This window comes from Xenopus laevis, chromosome 9_10L, assembly GCF_017654675.1.
Source record: "Xenopus laevis strain J_2021 chromosome 9_10L, Xenopus_laevis_v10.1, whole genome shotgun sequence".
Classification (NCBI taxonomy): domain Eukaryota; kingdom Metazoa; phylum Chordata; class Amphibia; order Anura; family Pipidae; genus Xenopus; species Xenopus laevis.
The window spans coordinates 89,875,806-89,892,828 of NC_054387.1; the positions used below are offsets into that span (position 1 = coordinate 89,875,806).

The following is a 17,023-nucleotide window of genomic DNA, read 5'->3' on the forward strand; positions in this document are numbered from 1 at the left end:
ATGACAGTTATCTACCACTACTGACTGGTTATCTACCACTATTTTAGTGCACATTAACTACAAATGCAGGATGAAATCAACAGAGCAGCAAGAAGTGACTGGAGACTCTGGGAACCTCAAGAAATTACTTTACTAGAGGCAGTGGATGTATTAATTAGCCTCCCTAAAAAGGTTCTTATATAGAAATACAATCCGGAAGTTGTCTAGACATGGCATTATAATGAATATCGAAAAACACAAAACAATCTAACTCGGTTAGTAGAGATTTTTACCAGGCAGGGGTAAAGGTCTCGACCTATTTTTGAAAGAAATCTGCTTCAAAAGGGATGAATACTTAAAACCCAGGGTCTATGTGTGTGATAATGTCGTACAAAGCAGGGTATTGTGACAATGCACCTGAGAAGTTAATCCTTCTTTGAGCATGGAGTACTGAGTATCTTTTTCTGAACTAAAGCAAATAACATGAAACCTGAGAACTTCAAGGCTGAAATCCTGTGCAAGGTAGTAAATATTCAGAGAGAGTGTTCATAAATAGTGCATGGTCTCCCAGCAGGGTGCCAGATCATACAGGAGATGAGAGGAGATCTCACAGCTCAGAGGTGTCTGCCTTGGTTCTTGGATATGCTCTTTCATCCCATGCTTCACTGTACTTATTCCACCGCAGTGGTCAAAGTGCCAAGTGGGAGCATAAGAATAAAACAGGGACGTATATTAAATGAAACTTCAGAAGACAGAAAAGAAGAGTATTAGAAAGTTTCCAAATGAATAACCCTGCTATGCACAAAGGCATGTATAATGGTCTATTGTAGTTAATCTTTTTTTGTTTGTTTTTGGTATGCAACTGAATGCAGACCGTGGAAATCTCAATAAAATGAATGTATTAATAAATAAAAAATGTATGATGAGAAATATGAATAATCACTGTATAAAACCAAATATTTGTTCAGCCTGTACTGCCTGTAAGGGCACACAGGCAGTCTCCCGGGGACTAATCTCCTCTTCTTTGGGGCGACTAATCTCCCCAAACTGCCTCCCCTTCCTTCCCATCAGCGAAAATCTAAATTCGCTGACGGGAAGGCACTCGGATCAATTTGTGAGGCAACTTCTGGCGAATTTGGAAAATGAATCACTCTGAGTGTCATCCTGCTGGCGATTTAGGGTCAGGGCACACAAGCAGATTCGGGGAGATTAGTCGCCTGAGGCAACTTCGGGCAACTTCGGAAAATGAATCGATCCGAGTGCCACCCCGCCGGTGATTTACATTTTAGCCAGCGGGAAGGCAGGGGAGGCAGTTTGAGGAAGATTAGTCCCCCTGAAGAAGAGATTTGTTGCCGGGCGACTAATCTCCCCGAATCTGCCTGTGTGCCCCGACCCTTATATTTTAGCCAGAGGGAAGACAGGGGAGGCAGTTTGAGGGAGATTAGTCATCCTGAAAAGAGGAGATTTGTCACCGGGCGAATCTGCCTGTGTGCCCTGACCCTAAATCACCTAAACAATGGAAAAGCTCCGTACCATATATCAGCAAAATAGAAGTTTTCACTGTTAAAACTATTCCTTCCATTACATTATCTTGTTTTTAAATATTCCTTTATTTGTAAATGAACACTGAAGCAGTACTGGGAATGAAAACTATAATGTTCATAATTACTCTATAGAAGTAGCGTAGAGTCGATCACCTTCAGATAAAATATAACACCCATATGAAAATATTATTTTTGTTCTAATTTGCCTAATTGATTAGGGAAATCTGACCTTCAGGTTACCCAATTTAATCTTTTATTTATCTATCTCTTATTGAATGAAATAAAAAATAAAATCAAAACAAATCTATAAGAAAAATAGAAGCTGCATATCCAGAGAGTGTCTGGTAAGGGTACCAGTCTGTGGGTATCCAGTTTGACTGCCTTCTTCTAGTTACAAAACCAGATTTGTGAGCAAGCTATGGCTAGAATGAGTGTTAAGCAACAATTTTACTTGTGATGTTTCCAGGGCTGCTGCTGCTACCTGAGACAAAAGTTTCAATGCCACACTCTATGCTCTTTTACTCTGAGAGGGTTGAGGTTAGAGAGCACAGAGAGTGCAATTGGGTCCTCTGCACAAATTTCAGTTTAGAAAACCTAAAATGCAACTTGGGCTAATGCCACACTGAGCTGAAATTGGCCTGCTAAAATACACAGGCCGAGAATCTGTCCCTACACTAGTATTTGCCTCCTGTCCTGCCTGCACACAGATCCACTGTCTCAGCCAGGGTGCAGGCACATGCGCCAGATTTTGGTGTGAGAATGCAAACTCTTGCGTTTTTTTGCTGAAATCTGCAATGTATGCACCTAGGCCGACACAATTGTTTTAGGTGCAGGCAGGACAGGAGGCTAATACCAGCAGAGGGGATGATTCTTGGCCAGCGTATTTGAGCAGGCTGATTTTCAGGACCATGTGGCATTAGCCTTAAGGTTACCAGAAATAGCATGTTATTTACTATTTCAACACCAACGATTTTCGTGTCATTGAAAATATAACAGACTTAGCAGTCTAATGGAGTTATTATATAAATGATGCACAGTTTGCTACAGGTCTAGTCACCTACAGCAAATCAAGAATTAGCTTTGAATAGCATGCTACAAGTTAATACCTTAAGATCTGATTTATTATTATAGGTGTCAATTTAGCACAGTAAATCGGTCTGAAAGGGATTGCCTATATGTAATAAAAGGCAGAAAGTTTGTCCAGGTGCAGTAAAACATTGTGGCCCTGGCATTCCAAGCACACAGAGGCCCAAACAGCCCCCACCAGCCCACTAAATAGTGACATTCTATGGCATCTTACAGCAGCCCTCTGGCATTTGCCAGAATCCACACATCACCAATCAGGTCCAGCTCTGCAGCCCTTTATAAGGTTCTTGCCAGTTGCTCCCAGTACTACTATTTGTGCTGCTCTTGCCATCCCCATTCCTCATCCCAATGTCTGTGCTTAGTGCTGCCCTACCATACACTACCTCTACTATTTATAGATTTTGATCATCTCATCACACTCATCTAAGTTGTAGGGAGCATTATATATGTTTTAAATGGTTTGCAAATTTGTATGTTTCTTCGTACCCAGCCTAAGCAAAGTTCTTGGCAATTTGATAAGGTCTCAGAATGACACTTAGCAACATCAGAACTGTTCTCTTTTTTTCTTCTGATACTTCCCCCCAATATGATTACAGTCTGAGATGCCACATACTAATCAGTTTTGGTGCCATGCACATGTATACTAGACAACCAGATATATTAGGCACAGATGGTTGTGGCCACTTAGTCTAGCTTCAGATTTATACAAACCTGGATTGTTGTAGAATTCACAAAACCAGTGGTACTTTTTGCTGTACAACTGGAGGCCCATGTGCCGGATATGGAATTGCAAAGGGTTTTTATGGCCCCCAATTTGCTCTACAACTGACTGGAATTCATTATATGTTATCATCTGGCCTCAAACATGTTGTATGAGCAATAATTGGCCCAAATCATAAAATAAGTTGGACAGCACTGAGCTACAGCATTTATCACAGTTCAATCAAGACAATGTTTAGTAGGGTCACTAATAAGGCCCTTCTGCTAGACCTGAGATGAGCTCAAGATCTCAGATTGTAACACAAAAACACTTAACATTTTGGAGGACAAGCCACCTTTCATTTGAAGAGTAACATCAGAATATGCCCCATATGCCATTACCCTTAGACCAAACCTTCTGTAGCAATTGAGCAGATAATAAAAGTAATACACATCTTTTAACATGTACAATGCAGTTCCCTGTGACAGCACTGCTTCTGCAGAGACCAGTTTTTTTAAACAGCATATTAAAAGCAATGTATACATAGGTTAACTCACTGCATCATCTTCAGGTGGATTAGGTCTTGGAGGAGCTCCATGCTTTTTCTGCAACAAGAAGAAATCTGGTGATTATTTAGTTCATCTAGGAAATGAGAAAACAGTTAAAGGCTCAAAGGCCATTTGTGAAATGCATGTGAGCATTAAACCATGACATGTAATTCATAAGAGCAGCCTGAAAGGATGTTTGGTGTTACCCAAAAGTCTTCAAAGGGGTGCAAGTACCTTTCTGAATTCGGAATTTTACATCCAAAATAGTGCTTTGACACTTGCATTTGCAATTGTAAATTGTATTCCCTAAGCACTTTAAATGGGCGCTTCACCTTTAAGTTAACTTAGAATGTTATAGAATTCCCGTATTCCTAGGAACTTTGCAATTAGTGTTATTATTTATTGTTTAAAGTTTTTAAAAATGATGTGCCTTCATCTTCTGCCTCTATCCAGTCACAGTCAGATATTTCTAATAATATTGCCAGTGAGTTGCATAGTTTCAGGTTGGACAGATCACCCCTCTCACAATGAGCGATAAAAGTGAGCAGAAAAGTGTCAGAATATGCTTCTTGCCTCAGTAAATATATGAATGCAAATTCATGATGTTAGCAGTGTAAATACATTTGAAATCACAAAAAATGTAAAAACAATAAACAATGCACATAATTTTAAACATGCTGCTCTCTGAGCAATTTCACATTAAGTTATGGGTGGGCATATGGCGCCTGTAATGTTGAGGATGAATACCTTGTCCTTTCGGTGAATTGGCACAGGTGCTGCTTCCTCTGGAGAGCTCGTAGGGATATGCACAGATAACGTTTTGCGACCATCAGCTCCTGAAACAAGATTTCAGTGACTAAGTAGTGCATACAAAGATATTATAGCTGAGATTAGATGCATATATTAGGATCAATACTATGTTTTCACATCAATTATCATAACTGTCTATACCTGAAGACAGTATATTCCTATAAGGATAATTGCAGATCCTTGCTTTGTCAGGTGAGGACAATCCACTGAACCAGGAACCAGTTTCACATTTTTTAAACTGATTTTATACTTTTTTTTTACTGCTGGCAAGTAAATGAAAGTAAATGGCTTACATGTGAAAGCAAAGCAGGGTAAGTAGCCAGATGTCTATTTAGTCAGTTTATATCCACAGTTAAAAATGTTTGCAGAAGCAGCAAAGGCTTCAGCCAATGGAGTGTCTATTAAATCCTTAGCTTGTTAATGCTGCAGTGGGCATTTACCTTGGCACACTTGCTTGTTTCTGGAAATTACTGGCAGACTGTATTTCTTTCCAGTGGAAAAGTGACATTAGAACAGCAAGTGCTGTAAAAATCGGTTGCAGAAACTTTGGGAGTCGTTTATAGTGCTAAATCTGGAGGTATTTTGATTTTACTGTGAATTTCTTCCACTCCTGTGTATAACAAATCTGGATACTGATAATAGACAGCATGTTCTTGTTGGCAGACGTGAAGCAGTTCCAATCAGAGACTTTAACAGGTGGAGCTACACTTGTCTTCTTCCAGAATTTAACCTGTCCACAGGAAGGGGACAACATTCTAGAAAGGTCCCCCTTTTCACAAAGCTTAATATATTTTGCTCATCTAATATCTTGGCTGTTTAGACACTGCATGTGTGCAAACTTTCATTCCTTGTAAAGGCTCATCAGCTGACTATTTATCATCATGTTTTCATATACAGCATGTTTATGAATATTACCCATATAAAAACAACTACAGTTCTTCATCTGAAATGAAATTTGAAGGCAGATATTTGCACCACTCAATCAGTCACACTAGAGGGTGTTGTGACACCATAGAGCAGTGTCATTTAAGTCTTGGTACAACTTGAAAACTAGCAGCGCCTGCAATAGAAGTGCAGAAATGCCCCCGCACTATGCACCATACTTAAAATATTAGATGAATAAAAAATATCGGGAAGGGGTGTCTGTGTAGTGCAGTATGGGATGCATAGCACATGGTGTATAGCAATTTGTGTTGACACAAAAAAACCCATGTGACGTCCTTTAAGTTCAGCCTTTTTGTCCAACAGAAACCTGCCTAACAAATGGTTACCATATGTACAATGTAGCAGGGTGATTTGTACAGGCGACCATGCAATACAGTGCTTAGCCCCTGGAAGTTGTGTAATGTACTTGGCTGCTGTGCAATTTACTGTAAGCATGCTGTAATATTTTTAATGTATTTATTGGCCTCTATTTATATAGTGTGGAAACATTTATGCAGTGCTGTGTAACGTTCTTCTGGTGCATCATCGCCCTTAAGCGCTTGCCCTTTATCATACTTGTGGTTTGACTGATTCGTTTATTTTGCACTAAACCGTATACTTTAAATAGATTAAACAGAACGTTGTCTTTGAGGTATGTGTCTCTGATTGAAGTTAATCCCATATTGAGTAACTTTCCAGTAGGAGACGTTGGAGGTGTTGACAATATCAAGGTTGGCTCCTACATATCTCTAGGGAGTGTCCATCCATAAAAACTGGAGGCAGGTCATATCAACTAACGCATAGAATTTCCATTTTGAAATCCCAGATGACCCGGCCTAAATCCTTCTTTTACAGCATTTGCTCTCCTCGTTCATTTAATGACTGTAACAGCACCTATAATATACGGTTAAAATACTTATCCAAATACACTGAAAAACCTCCAACTGCTAAAAAGTAGCTGAATTAAACTCATGTGATTAGTGAGTTTGAGAAATTCTCCGCTATGTTGACCACATAGTTTTCAAAATACACATAAACCTGGTCACTGGTCATTCTGATCCTAAATTCTTCTTTTAAACAATGCAATGTCCTCTAACTACCTTTTTCCCTACACCCCCCATTTCTGTTATTATTATTATGTTTATTTTAAATCGAGACACAATATTTCTCATTGGACTATATACATAGGCACATTAGTTCTATTGTCCCAACCTTTATCTTCTCCCTCTCATGTGGTTTCTCTTTCAGAATCTGACACGGTACTATATTTACTCCTCAACAGCAGCCCATATGTTTTATATTACTTGATCTGTTGATATTGTTTCCTCTTGTTTGTGAATGTTTACATGTTATAGACATAGGATAAAAATATATGTATATTTTTAGAAAGACTGCTTTTGAGTTTACTCTTCTTTCTCGCAGAGAGACAGAGGTCATTTATGAAAGCATGTTTTGTACAGATAGCTACGAATTCCAGACCCACCCTTTAATCTACAAAGTATGCAGACACAGCAGTGAAGACAAATCTATGGAATGGGACTGCTAAGGAGAAGAGCTGTGATGTGATGAGAGGCAGCTGTACAGAAGCAATAAGAAACTGTACAGACAGACAGGCTCCAATAGCACAAAACTATCCAGTGTAGAGCGGCTCTGCTATTGTGGTCTTTGAAGTGGGAGGGACAAATGGAGCCAACTTTCCCTAAACATATCCAGAGAAGAAAACTGCCATTCTACTCCAGTCCAAACTGTCATTGCCTTCTACAGTAAAGTAATGGCAAGGAATGTTTTACTTGTGCCCTCCTTCCCCCTCATGGAACTATAACTTCCACATTGACCTTGAAGCAGCTGAGCTCTCATGGGATTTCAACTTCAACCAGTTAAAGACTAAAGAAATATGTGAATTATTTTGCATACTAATTGCATCTAAAAGTACAGGAAAGTAGCTGTTTTGGATGGTTATGACCAACCCATGTTGCTGGCTCAGGTTAAATAGCAGTACACACATTTCAGAATCCTCTGTAAAATGCCTAAATAAGAGACCCTGAGGTACCTTGACAAGACGGTTCATTTAGAGCCACACCAATATAATATATTGTTCTGATAGCTAACCTCTGTGGCAGGGGTAAATCAGAGTTTCCAGTAAGAAAGATTACATTTGCTGTTACTGGTGAGATACTTGCTGGCACAAATTGGAGATGGATAGAGACATTGGGAAAGATACTAGTGCATCACAGTCTTTTCAACATTTCTGTAAGATCATATAGTGTATATTAATAATAAGCCCTTCTGCTTTCACCAAAGAGTGACACAGTGTTGCACCAACTAGTACAGATTGGTACCAGTGAAAAGGAAAAGAGCTAACATCAGTAGAAGAGATCAAATGACTGATGGAAGTATCATACCTCACCCACAGAGACTTAAATCAAACAATAACATCAACGCTATAAGTGCTTTTAAGCAGGGAATATTTTTCTATATGGAAAATCTACTTACACCCTGTGGTAAGGACAGGCTAGTTAATGGCTCACCAATTACTTCTATTGGCTCGGGTGCAATAAGCCCGAACCCTGCGCTTGAAAGATAAATCAGCCTCCACTTCAATAATATGGCTCAACGTCTCACAGAGGATAAATCTCTTACCAAGTAGGTGTATTGACCCGGATGCAGCCGCCCAGAGTCCGTCGCCAAGAAAGTCACGGCATCCACAACAGTCAATCTTTATGCGACAGTGCACTCCGGATCCCACAAACAGACCGCCGAAGTCGAGAGTTTCAGTTAAAAACTCTTTTAACTGAAACTCTCGACTTCGGCGATCTGTTTGTGGGATCCGGAGTGCGATGTCGCAAAAAGATTGACACAGAGACTTAAAGAGACTTTGGCTTGAGAGCATGGGGATTTTTGACTTGCCCCAGAAGCGACTTTACCTGGTAACTTTAAGAGATGAATTTCCATTTTATAAACTGGACATTGTACGTTTTCTATTGCAGACAGCACAGTTTCACTATTTACTCTACCACCCATGGCTTGAGGTGAGGGCAGCATCAGGTCAGGTGGCAGGGAGGACAAGTACCACTATTAGAGGTATGGGCCTGCGGCTTTAAGTTAATTTTGATTTGCTTTCAGATGGATTGACTGAAGTGAGATCAGTTAGCTGGGTCACATTCACACCACCTGAGTAGTACTTCAGTCAGAGGGGGCCCCAATTATTTACCTATTAGTCACCTGGGTGGCTAGTAGAATGGGGTCTAGTAGAATGGGGTCCTAATGAAAAAAAAAAGACCTGATCTGTATGAACTGTACAAACCTTGCCCACTCTCCAACACACCTCACCTACTTTGCAGCCCACTAATCACACATTTACACCCTGGCTTTATGGTGGGTGTGACTACACCTGGGCCACCAGGGATACCACACTATGCAATCTAAACAGCATTTTAGGTAAGGAGCATGACAGTTGCAAATGCTGGAGGTGGGTGTTGGGGGCCCAAGAGCAAATTTTTCACCTGTGCCTGTGGGGCTATAGTTATAATGTATCTGATAAATTCCTTAAAAGGGGTTCACTTACAGCATTCTGGCAGGCAAGCAAAACTTTTAAAGATCTGTTGCACAGCCCAAACATAGTTATCATTCCATGCAGGGGCCTGGAGGATAAGGTTGAGCGATCACTTTGCCTATATTCTCCAAACTCCTATGCAGAAGGCAGTGTGCTATCTTCTTAGTCATCAAAGCAGTGCATGGTCTGCTGGTCTGCCTGACAGCTGTCTAAGTTAACCCCTTTTATGCAGAATCCAGAGACTAAAGAGTGGTTATGTTGAACTAAGCTCAATATTATCAGATACCAGAGAGAGATAGACAGAACCAATGGTGTGGTAAACAGTGTAGCCTGTACAATCTAGAACAAATGGGGTCTAACTGGTTGTTGCTGGGTGTCTGATCAAGTTGGCACATATGCCATATGCCTGTTTGGGGGGGGCAAGTTTATGGGAAAAGAGTTGAAGTCAGGCTATTGGGATCATGAAGGAGAAGCAGGTGAAATACACCTAGAAAATTCATTCTGAAGTGACTGTGCAAAGGCATGTGTCCATATGTCTGGGTCACATTTATAGAAATGGCAAGGGCATGGAAAGAATACATTAATATGCTTGGAAGTGTGTTTCTGGTTTTAGCTAAATGTTTCTCCAAATGGTAAAGAAATGAATAAACAACACTCTAATAAGGGGTCAGTGAAAGAGCTAAGCTTGTCTTTGCTGGGTGTGAGTGGACCTTTCAGTCAGCAATAACTCCTCTAACATGAACAAATAACTGATAAGCAGGCATAAAACAATCAGCAAGTACCGTAGTATTTACTGGTCACCTGTAAAAGCAAACATCTGATTGGTTGCTATGGGTTATTGCTCCTGGGCAATATTACATATGAGAGTAAAATACTCTTCTATGTTCCCTTCCAAAGAACCCCTATCCAGGGTGATATCAGCAATAATGCCCATAAAATGCCCATAAGGAAATGACACATGGATTGATACCATGGGCAAATTTACTAGCGCTGAAAATTCACCATCGACGGCTTCGCAGGTAGCGCAACACTTCGCCAGGTGCAAATTCGCTCAGACAACGCTTATTCACTAACATGGCGAAGTTGCGTTAGTGTTAATTCAGCAAGCAGAGCCAAGTTGCGCTAGCATTGGCTAATTTGCATAAGGCGGGAAGTTAAATTTGAATGGACGTATATGTTGCAGCAAATACATTATATTACACAAGCTCAGGGAAGCTTAATAAAAGAAAATAGAGTTGTTATAATGCCCTACACATGAGCCCACTGTATAGTTTATGTGCCATATGTTAGGAAATGTAGGGGGGAAGCCGGTTACCCCCAAAAAAATTAAGCTCTTTTGCAGCCTATCACCCTGAAAAAAAGAAAAGAGGCCAGCATTTTTTGAGACAAATTCACTAAGATGCGGCTTTTACTGAACGTTACCTGTAGTTCAGTAAAATCCGCATCTTAGTGAATTTGCGCAGTTACGTCCCTTTGCCAGAGCACAACTTCGTCTGGTGATTGAGTGCGAATGGGTGCCAGCGTCATTCTCTTTCGCTAGCGAAGTTGCACCTGTGTCCATTAGTAAATCGGCGAAGTACCGAAATGACGTCACGCTGGCGAATTTTCACCAGCGTTAGTCACTTCGCCCTTTAGAAAATTTGCCCCCATGTGTTTTGGCACCTGTACAATTTCTAGCTAGGTGGGTGGTCAACAAATCAGTTGCAAATTCTCTGCATTTATTTCAATGGCAATCGCTTGGACTAATGGTTGCTAACATGGGTCAGGTTATAGTTGCTTGGAAATGCTGACTGCTGCAGTTCTGACACCCAGGAGTCAAGGCGATTGCCAATGAAATAAACAGGGGGCCGCTACAAGTATTTTGTTGCCCAATGACCTGGAAACTAGCCACTTAGAAGGCATCTGGTGCTGTGTGACACTCTGGTTAATGCATGTCAATACATGTGTGAGCCTCAGAAGTAATTTGTTGTGACTCCTTTGCTCCAAGTCACTTTAAATTAGATTAGGAATGAAAATGGGGATACCCCTTAAGACACTGATCTACATGTTGGTTACAAAATTGTGGCACGTAATAAAAGAGTTAAATAACCATGTGCAAATAAGTATGAGAGGATCCTGTTCTTTCTAAATGTGTGAATAACAGGTAAAAGCATACAGTCACACATGGTAATAAAATCAGTCATCTGGTCCATTTTTAAAAGTAAATAACAGGGAACTGCAGTCTATTTCCATGATAATGATCTAAGAAAAGTGCAACAAATGTACAATTGGGCCGTTCCAGGGCAGTCAGTACAAGCTTGGTGCTATGTCTAGCAGGGACATCAGTCTTGCATTAAAGAGTACATTTTTTACTAATGATGAATATGCAGATTGCAGAAACAATAAGTCTTCTGTAGCTTCGGATAACTAAGTAATCTGAAGTTAGTTTTGGATAGGTGCGACGGTGTCGTGTTTTTTTATTGCTGCCTTTCAACGCTGGAGTCCTAGGTTTGCTTCCTGCAAGAGCACTAAAGAGTTTGTATTTTCTCCTAGTATTTTTCCTCTTTCTGTACTCCAAAAACATACAAGAAGGTTTATTGGCTCCTGATAGAATTGGCCACAGTGTGTATGTATATACAGTACATACATACTTACATATATATCCATATATAATGTGCTGATGTGTTTCATGTATAATCTCTGTAAAGTATTGCAGAATATGCTGGTGCAGATGGGCAGATTTGCCCAGTGTTGATAAATGAGCCCCAGTGTGTGATTTTGTTTCTTATTTTAACAGATTCAAATAGCAGAACACCTTCGCCCTAAAGAAGTATGGCATCACTATGTGCCAGTACGTATCTATTACTAACACTTTCAGCACACATGCAGCAGTATAGACCAAGTGGCAGATCATTTCACTAATGTGCCCAAATATTACTGCTACGGCTACGCGATTCCTGATCGCACTGTGCTGGGGGGGGCCACATTATTATTCATTTCATGATGGAGGCTGAGGGCCACTGTAAATTTGAAAACGGGCCGCAATTGGCCCCCGGGCCTGGCTTTGGACATGCCTGTATTAATCCAACTGAAGTGTTCCCTTAAATTGGCCACTGAAGAAGCGCTGAGCTATCCTGTACTTGGCTACCTAATGGGATCACAACCTGTTTTTCTTTCTTTGGGTGATCATGATAGAGACAAAGAGTGATTGTTCCTCAAGACTTTATTTATTTAGCTGACAGTGTGTGGCCAGATTCACTGGCGAATCATTTTCCACATACACGTGTGCCAGCGGACAAGCAATTTGTTGACATTTTGTGCTGTTTTAAATTCCTGGGGAAACGTTTAGTTTACTTAGGAAAAATATATACTGTTTTTTTTCTTTTAGAACCGCATCAGCTTTCTAAATAGCATGACTTTGTATATAATTCTACTTCAGTTACAAGGTATACAACCACAATACATAAATTGAATGATATATTTTAAAATATTTTATATTGTATATTTTTTTTTAATAATGTAAAATATTATTTTTTCTGATTTCAGAAGCCTCCACTTCTGAGCATGCCAACACCAAATATATATAGATTTATGGAGATTCCTGAGTATAGATCAAAAGCCCACAGTACAGGAGTACAAGCAGTACATGCAAAGCTGCAGAATTAAGCACTCTGCACATAACGTGAAATGTGAAAATGTTAGTTCTTCAATACATTATCACAACATCTATTATAAATCATATAAATAAGATGATACGTTCACTTTAGAACATTTCAGTATAACTTGATCTTTTACCAGTTTTTCCCTAAATCTAGTTTCATTTTCCTTACTAAAGGCCAAACAACACAAAAGCCATGTTAACAATATTCAAAACCAGACACAAATATTTCCAGGAACAGAGTCAAAAGCAGGGACTGTTCTTGGAAACCAGGGACAGTTGGCAGATTTGTGGGCTACAAGACTCTGCAGTAGAGAAGTAACAGAACATTTAATTTACCCACAGCTTTTTAGGGCCGCCAGTGCCTTTAAATACTGGGAAAGATGATGTCTTTTGAACAACAAATATCAGTCTGGACCATCACTGGACAGTTTATGCAGACACTGAATCTGTGGATATCATATGGGGACAGTTTGTGTATGGCTGCCTTTAGTGTACATGGGAGAGTTAGGGTTAGTTCACACGAGGAGATTCGGGGAGATGTTGTCACCTACTAATCGCCTCGTCTTCTGAGCGACAATCTCCCCAAACTGCCTCAGCGTGTTTTCCCATAGCCTGAGCTGATAAACACACGGCGATGCGGTTTCCATAGTTGCCCGAAGTTGCGACTATGGGCGACTATGGAAAACGCATCGCCCGAATATCCTCGTGTGAACTAACCCTCATAGGAAGAAACAAATTAAACATAACTCCATTCAAACTGGGTATCCACAGTAACTGAACTGAAAAACCTACCAAACAAGGAAGCCACAAGTAAAAAAAGAAAAATATATATATATGTACAGATTAAAACAGGGGCATAGCTACAGAGGAAGCAGACCCTGTGGCTGCAGGGGTGCCCAGGAGATATAGGGGCCCCATTAAAGGAGAAGGAAAGTCATCTTGCACTTGGGGGGGGCACCCCCGAGTGATTGTATTTACTTACCTGAAACCCCGGGCCAGTGCACCTATCAGCAGAAAACTGCACCGGCCCGGGGTTATACCAGTGAACACCACGGATCACTCCTCTTCCGGCTTCTTCCTTCTTTGCGTGGCTGTGCGTGCGCATTACAGTGAAAAGCCGAACTTTAAATAAAAAGTCGGCTTTTTAATTCTACTGCGCATGCGTCTGCCCTGGGAAATCTGAAGAAAGAAGAGGCTGGAAGAGGAGCGCTCCGTGGTGCTCGCTGGAATAAGCCCTATTTCATATTCAATTTCAATAAATATTGGTAAAACAGGTAAATTTCTCGACATATTGGGGGCATGAAAAATAATTTGTTGTGAGGCCCAGTAATATCTAGTTATGCCACCGAATTCAAGTAAGGCCAGTCATACTGAGGAAAAAAATGGAGGCTGGAAAAACTGTGGAAGATGAGAAACTCGGTATGGAGGTGTTTTGCAAGAGAATATTAGAAATATAATATTAGAAATGTGAGAGGATGGATTGATGGTTATTGGTCCTGGTGCCAGCTGAGGCACCTTATGCATCCAGTTCTAGGCCTCCTACGTTATAAAAGAATGTATCTACAAATGTCTTGATGAGCAAAATGTCCTGCTGTTACTCTTCTTGTTTATTAAAAATGCCAATAAACATAATTGAAAAGAAAGAAAGAATGTGGAAAATTCACCTCTGAACCCAAGTGACGGACCAAAAGGACATATCAGCTAAAGAGTGCTTACTTAAATGAAGACAGTTTAAGTTAAACAAATGCATGATGACCAATTAGTTTGTGTTAAAGAAAGATGTATAATCACTGCAACATGAGGTAAAAAAAATCCGTAGGAAAATCCCAAGGCTAAACACTGATCTGCGATGTCAGGGCGACCACCATCTGCCTTATTGTTTCCAGACATCCAGAGGAATCTCAAAATACTGCAGCCTCAGAGAGCCTTGAAAAATCAACCAGCTTTTTAAGCCTTGTGTGTATATCGAGGGGGTTGTTCACTCAATTAGGTGACCTCTGCCACCAAGGGGATCATATTTTCACTATGCACAGTACTTAACAGATTTTCATTAAATGGCAATTACAAAATATAAACACTTATTTTAAAGTTTGACTTGGTCTAATCTCGCAAATGTATCATCTCCTTAATCTTTCAGTTAAATAGAAATGATCCATGCTAGCTTCCTAGCATGCCGAGATCATACAGTTTTTGCATTTAGTTACTAATTTGGCTAAAGTTATCAGTATATCGCTGACATTTAGATTTAGTAGTATATTGGCCTGTATTTCTTCCATCTATTACTTTTTAAATCATGTATGGAAAGCTCCCACAGGATGAAGGCTCTGGCTGTTGTCAGTCTGTGTATTTTTGCAGGCTGAGAGAAGGATATCTGCTCAGTGCCCCTCCTGCTCCATTGAATTGAATCTGATCAGTCTGTGTGTGCTCACATACACACAGTGAAGCTGAAGCTGAGGTCAGCCTGGAGATACCTCCTTTCCCTTATTTGGGCTGACCTAAGCTTCAGCTGTGTTTTGTGTGAGTGCATACAGGCTGATCGTATGCCTTCAGCCTTGTCTTTTATATGGTCATGGAACCCCTTGGTAATTTATAATATATTTAGGGGGCGGGGATATATATATTTATTTATATTTATACTGTATATAAACTGTATGTATGTATCAGGTTTAGCAGTAGAGAAAGTATGTCCAATCAATCAAGTCAAAGAGATGAACCCAACATCTAGAAAGATTGGCCATACATAAAGGTGGACATACATGGACCAATAAAAGCCAGCAACTTGTTCCCAGGGCAGCTAATATATGAGACAAAATGCTTGAAATTTCTCCTCTATTCACATGAAAGGGAATTACCTGAAAGTGCTTGGCGCCAGGCCCAGACTGGCAACCTGCTATAAGGTACCATAGAAAGTCAGTATTTAGTGGGCTGGTGGGGGGCTGTTTGGGCCTCTGTGTACCTGAAATGCCAGGGCCTATTTTTATTCTCAGTCCAGACCTGCTTGACGCACTTTAATGAATGATGATTATTTCTTAAAATCGCTCTCAGTAGAACTAGTGCACTGGGCTCTATCATGTGCTTTCCATTCAAATTTTTGTAGCGGTAATTTCAAGTTGCAAAACACCAGGGTGACTATACACCCTAAATCACCCTGGGCATCATTGCCCTTACTGTTCTGTACATTTTTAATGTGAAATTGTTCATATTTTAATTAGTGGTATACCTTTTCAGTACAGTAGCAAGCCTGTGTATATTTGCCTGGATATAAGCCAAGGGGTTGACTTCTTCCTTTTGTAGGCGTAGGTACAATTATCTTTCCTTCAGCAATGCCTCTTACCTTGCTCCATGTCCTGCTGATTAGAAGGCCATTGTTCTTCCTGACCCTTGGATTCCAGTGAAAGACTGTCTAAAACCAAATCAGATAAGTCATGTTGATGGTATTAATTAACCCAATATGTCAGTGACAGCAATCACTTAACACCGATAAGAAAGAGTCTCGTGCATTTAAAAGATAAAGAATATCCTTGCATTTCAGATTCAAATGAAACTTTTTACATGCCAACCTTACGTGTTAATAAGAGCCATACTTTTGTATAAAAACAATAAATGGGTTTCTCATAAAACATTTTCTGCCAATTTTTTTATGACAAGCATTGAATTTTAAAAACTAGTTTAATTATTCTTACTGTTAAACAATACTGTACTAACAGAACATGGAATCCTTAAAAACTTTCTGCCGTATTCCTTTCATTCTGATTCTGTAGAGACACTGTTAGAGCAAAGTGGAATACTGTACTTTAGTCCCACTTGCTTTTCCCTCCCAGTATAGCCAACTTCTCTTTGTATTATACTTCTCCAGTATGTAAGCGAGAAAAGTTTTTTCACACACGTATAAACCCTTCTCCCAGGGGACAAGAATCAGCTCTGTGCGACACTACCTTATCCATTAGAACTAGGACAGATGGGTTTAATAGTAATCTTTGCTGTTCCCTTAAAATACAACACCCATTTTTTTAGAGAGTTTAGAAAATAGGATCTAATTTTAACAGTTACTGCTAGCATCTCTTTGCAGTCATTTTGCTAGACTTAACAATAGCACTGGGTTAACCTAAGTATAATTTTTTTGTGCTGCTTTAAAGTAATACTCCTGGTTCCGACTCAAGACTGAACATTTCAAGTTTGTAATTGTGCTAGTGCTACCTCTCAATACTTGTCCAAGAATCTACACAATAGATTGATATA

At 40.0% G+C, this 17,023-nt stretch overlaps 1 protein-coding gene across 4 annotated transcripts in view; it reads right to left on the reverse strand.

Moving 5' to 3' along the window:
• LOC108701456 (uncharacterized protein KIAA2012) overlaps positions 1 to 17,023 on the reverse strand; it is a 60,169-nt gene that overhangs the window by 16,847 nt on the left and 26,299 nt on the right. For 2 of the 4 annotated variants that reach the window (XM_018236170.2, XM_018236171.2), the window contains exons 12-14: positions 16,119 to 16,190; positions 4,605 to 4,693; positions 3,867 to 3,914 (exon numbers count right to left, since the gene is read on the reverse strand). In XM_018236170.2, coding sequence (XP_018091659.1) covers positions 3,867 to 3,914; positions 4,605 to 4,693; positions 16,119 to 16,190 — 209 coding nt within the window. The remainder of the gene's footprint in view (positions 1 to 3,866; positions 3,915 to 4,604; positions 4,694 to 16,118; positions 16,191 to 17,023) is intronic. The other 2 variants (XM_018236172.2, XM_041576371.1) reach the window with 1 other exon arrangement.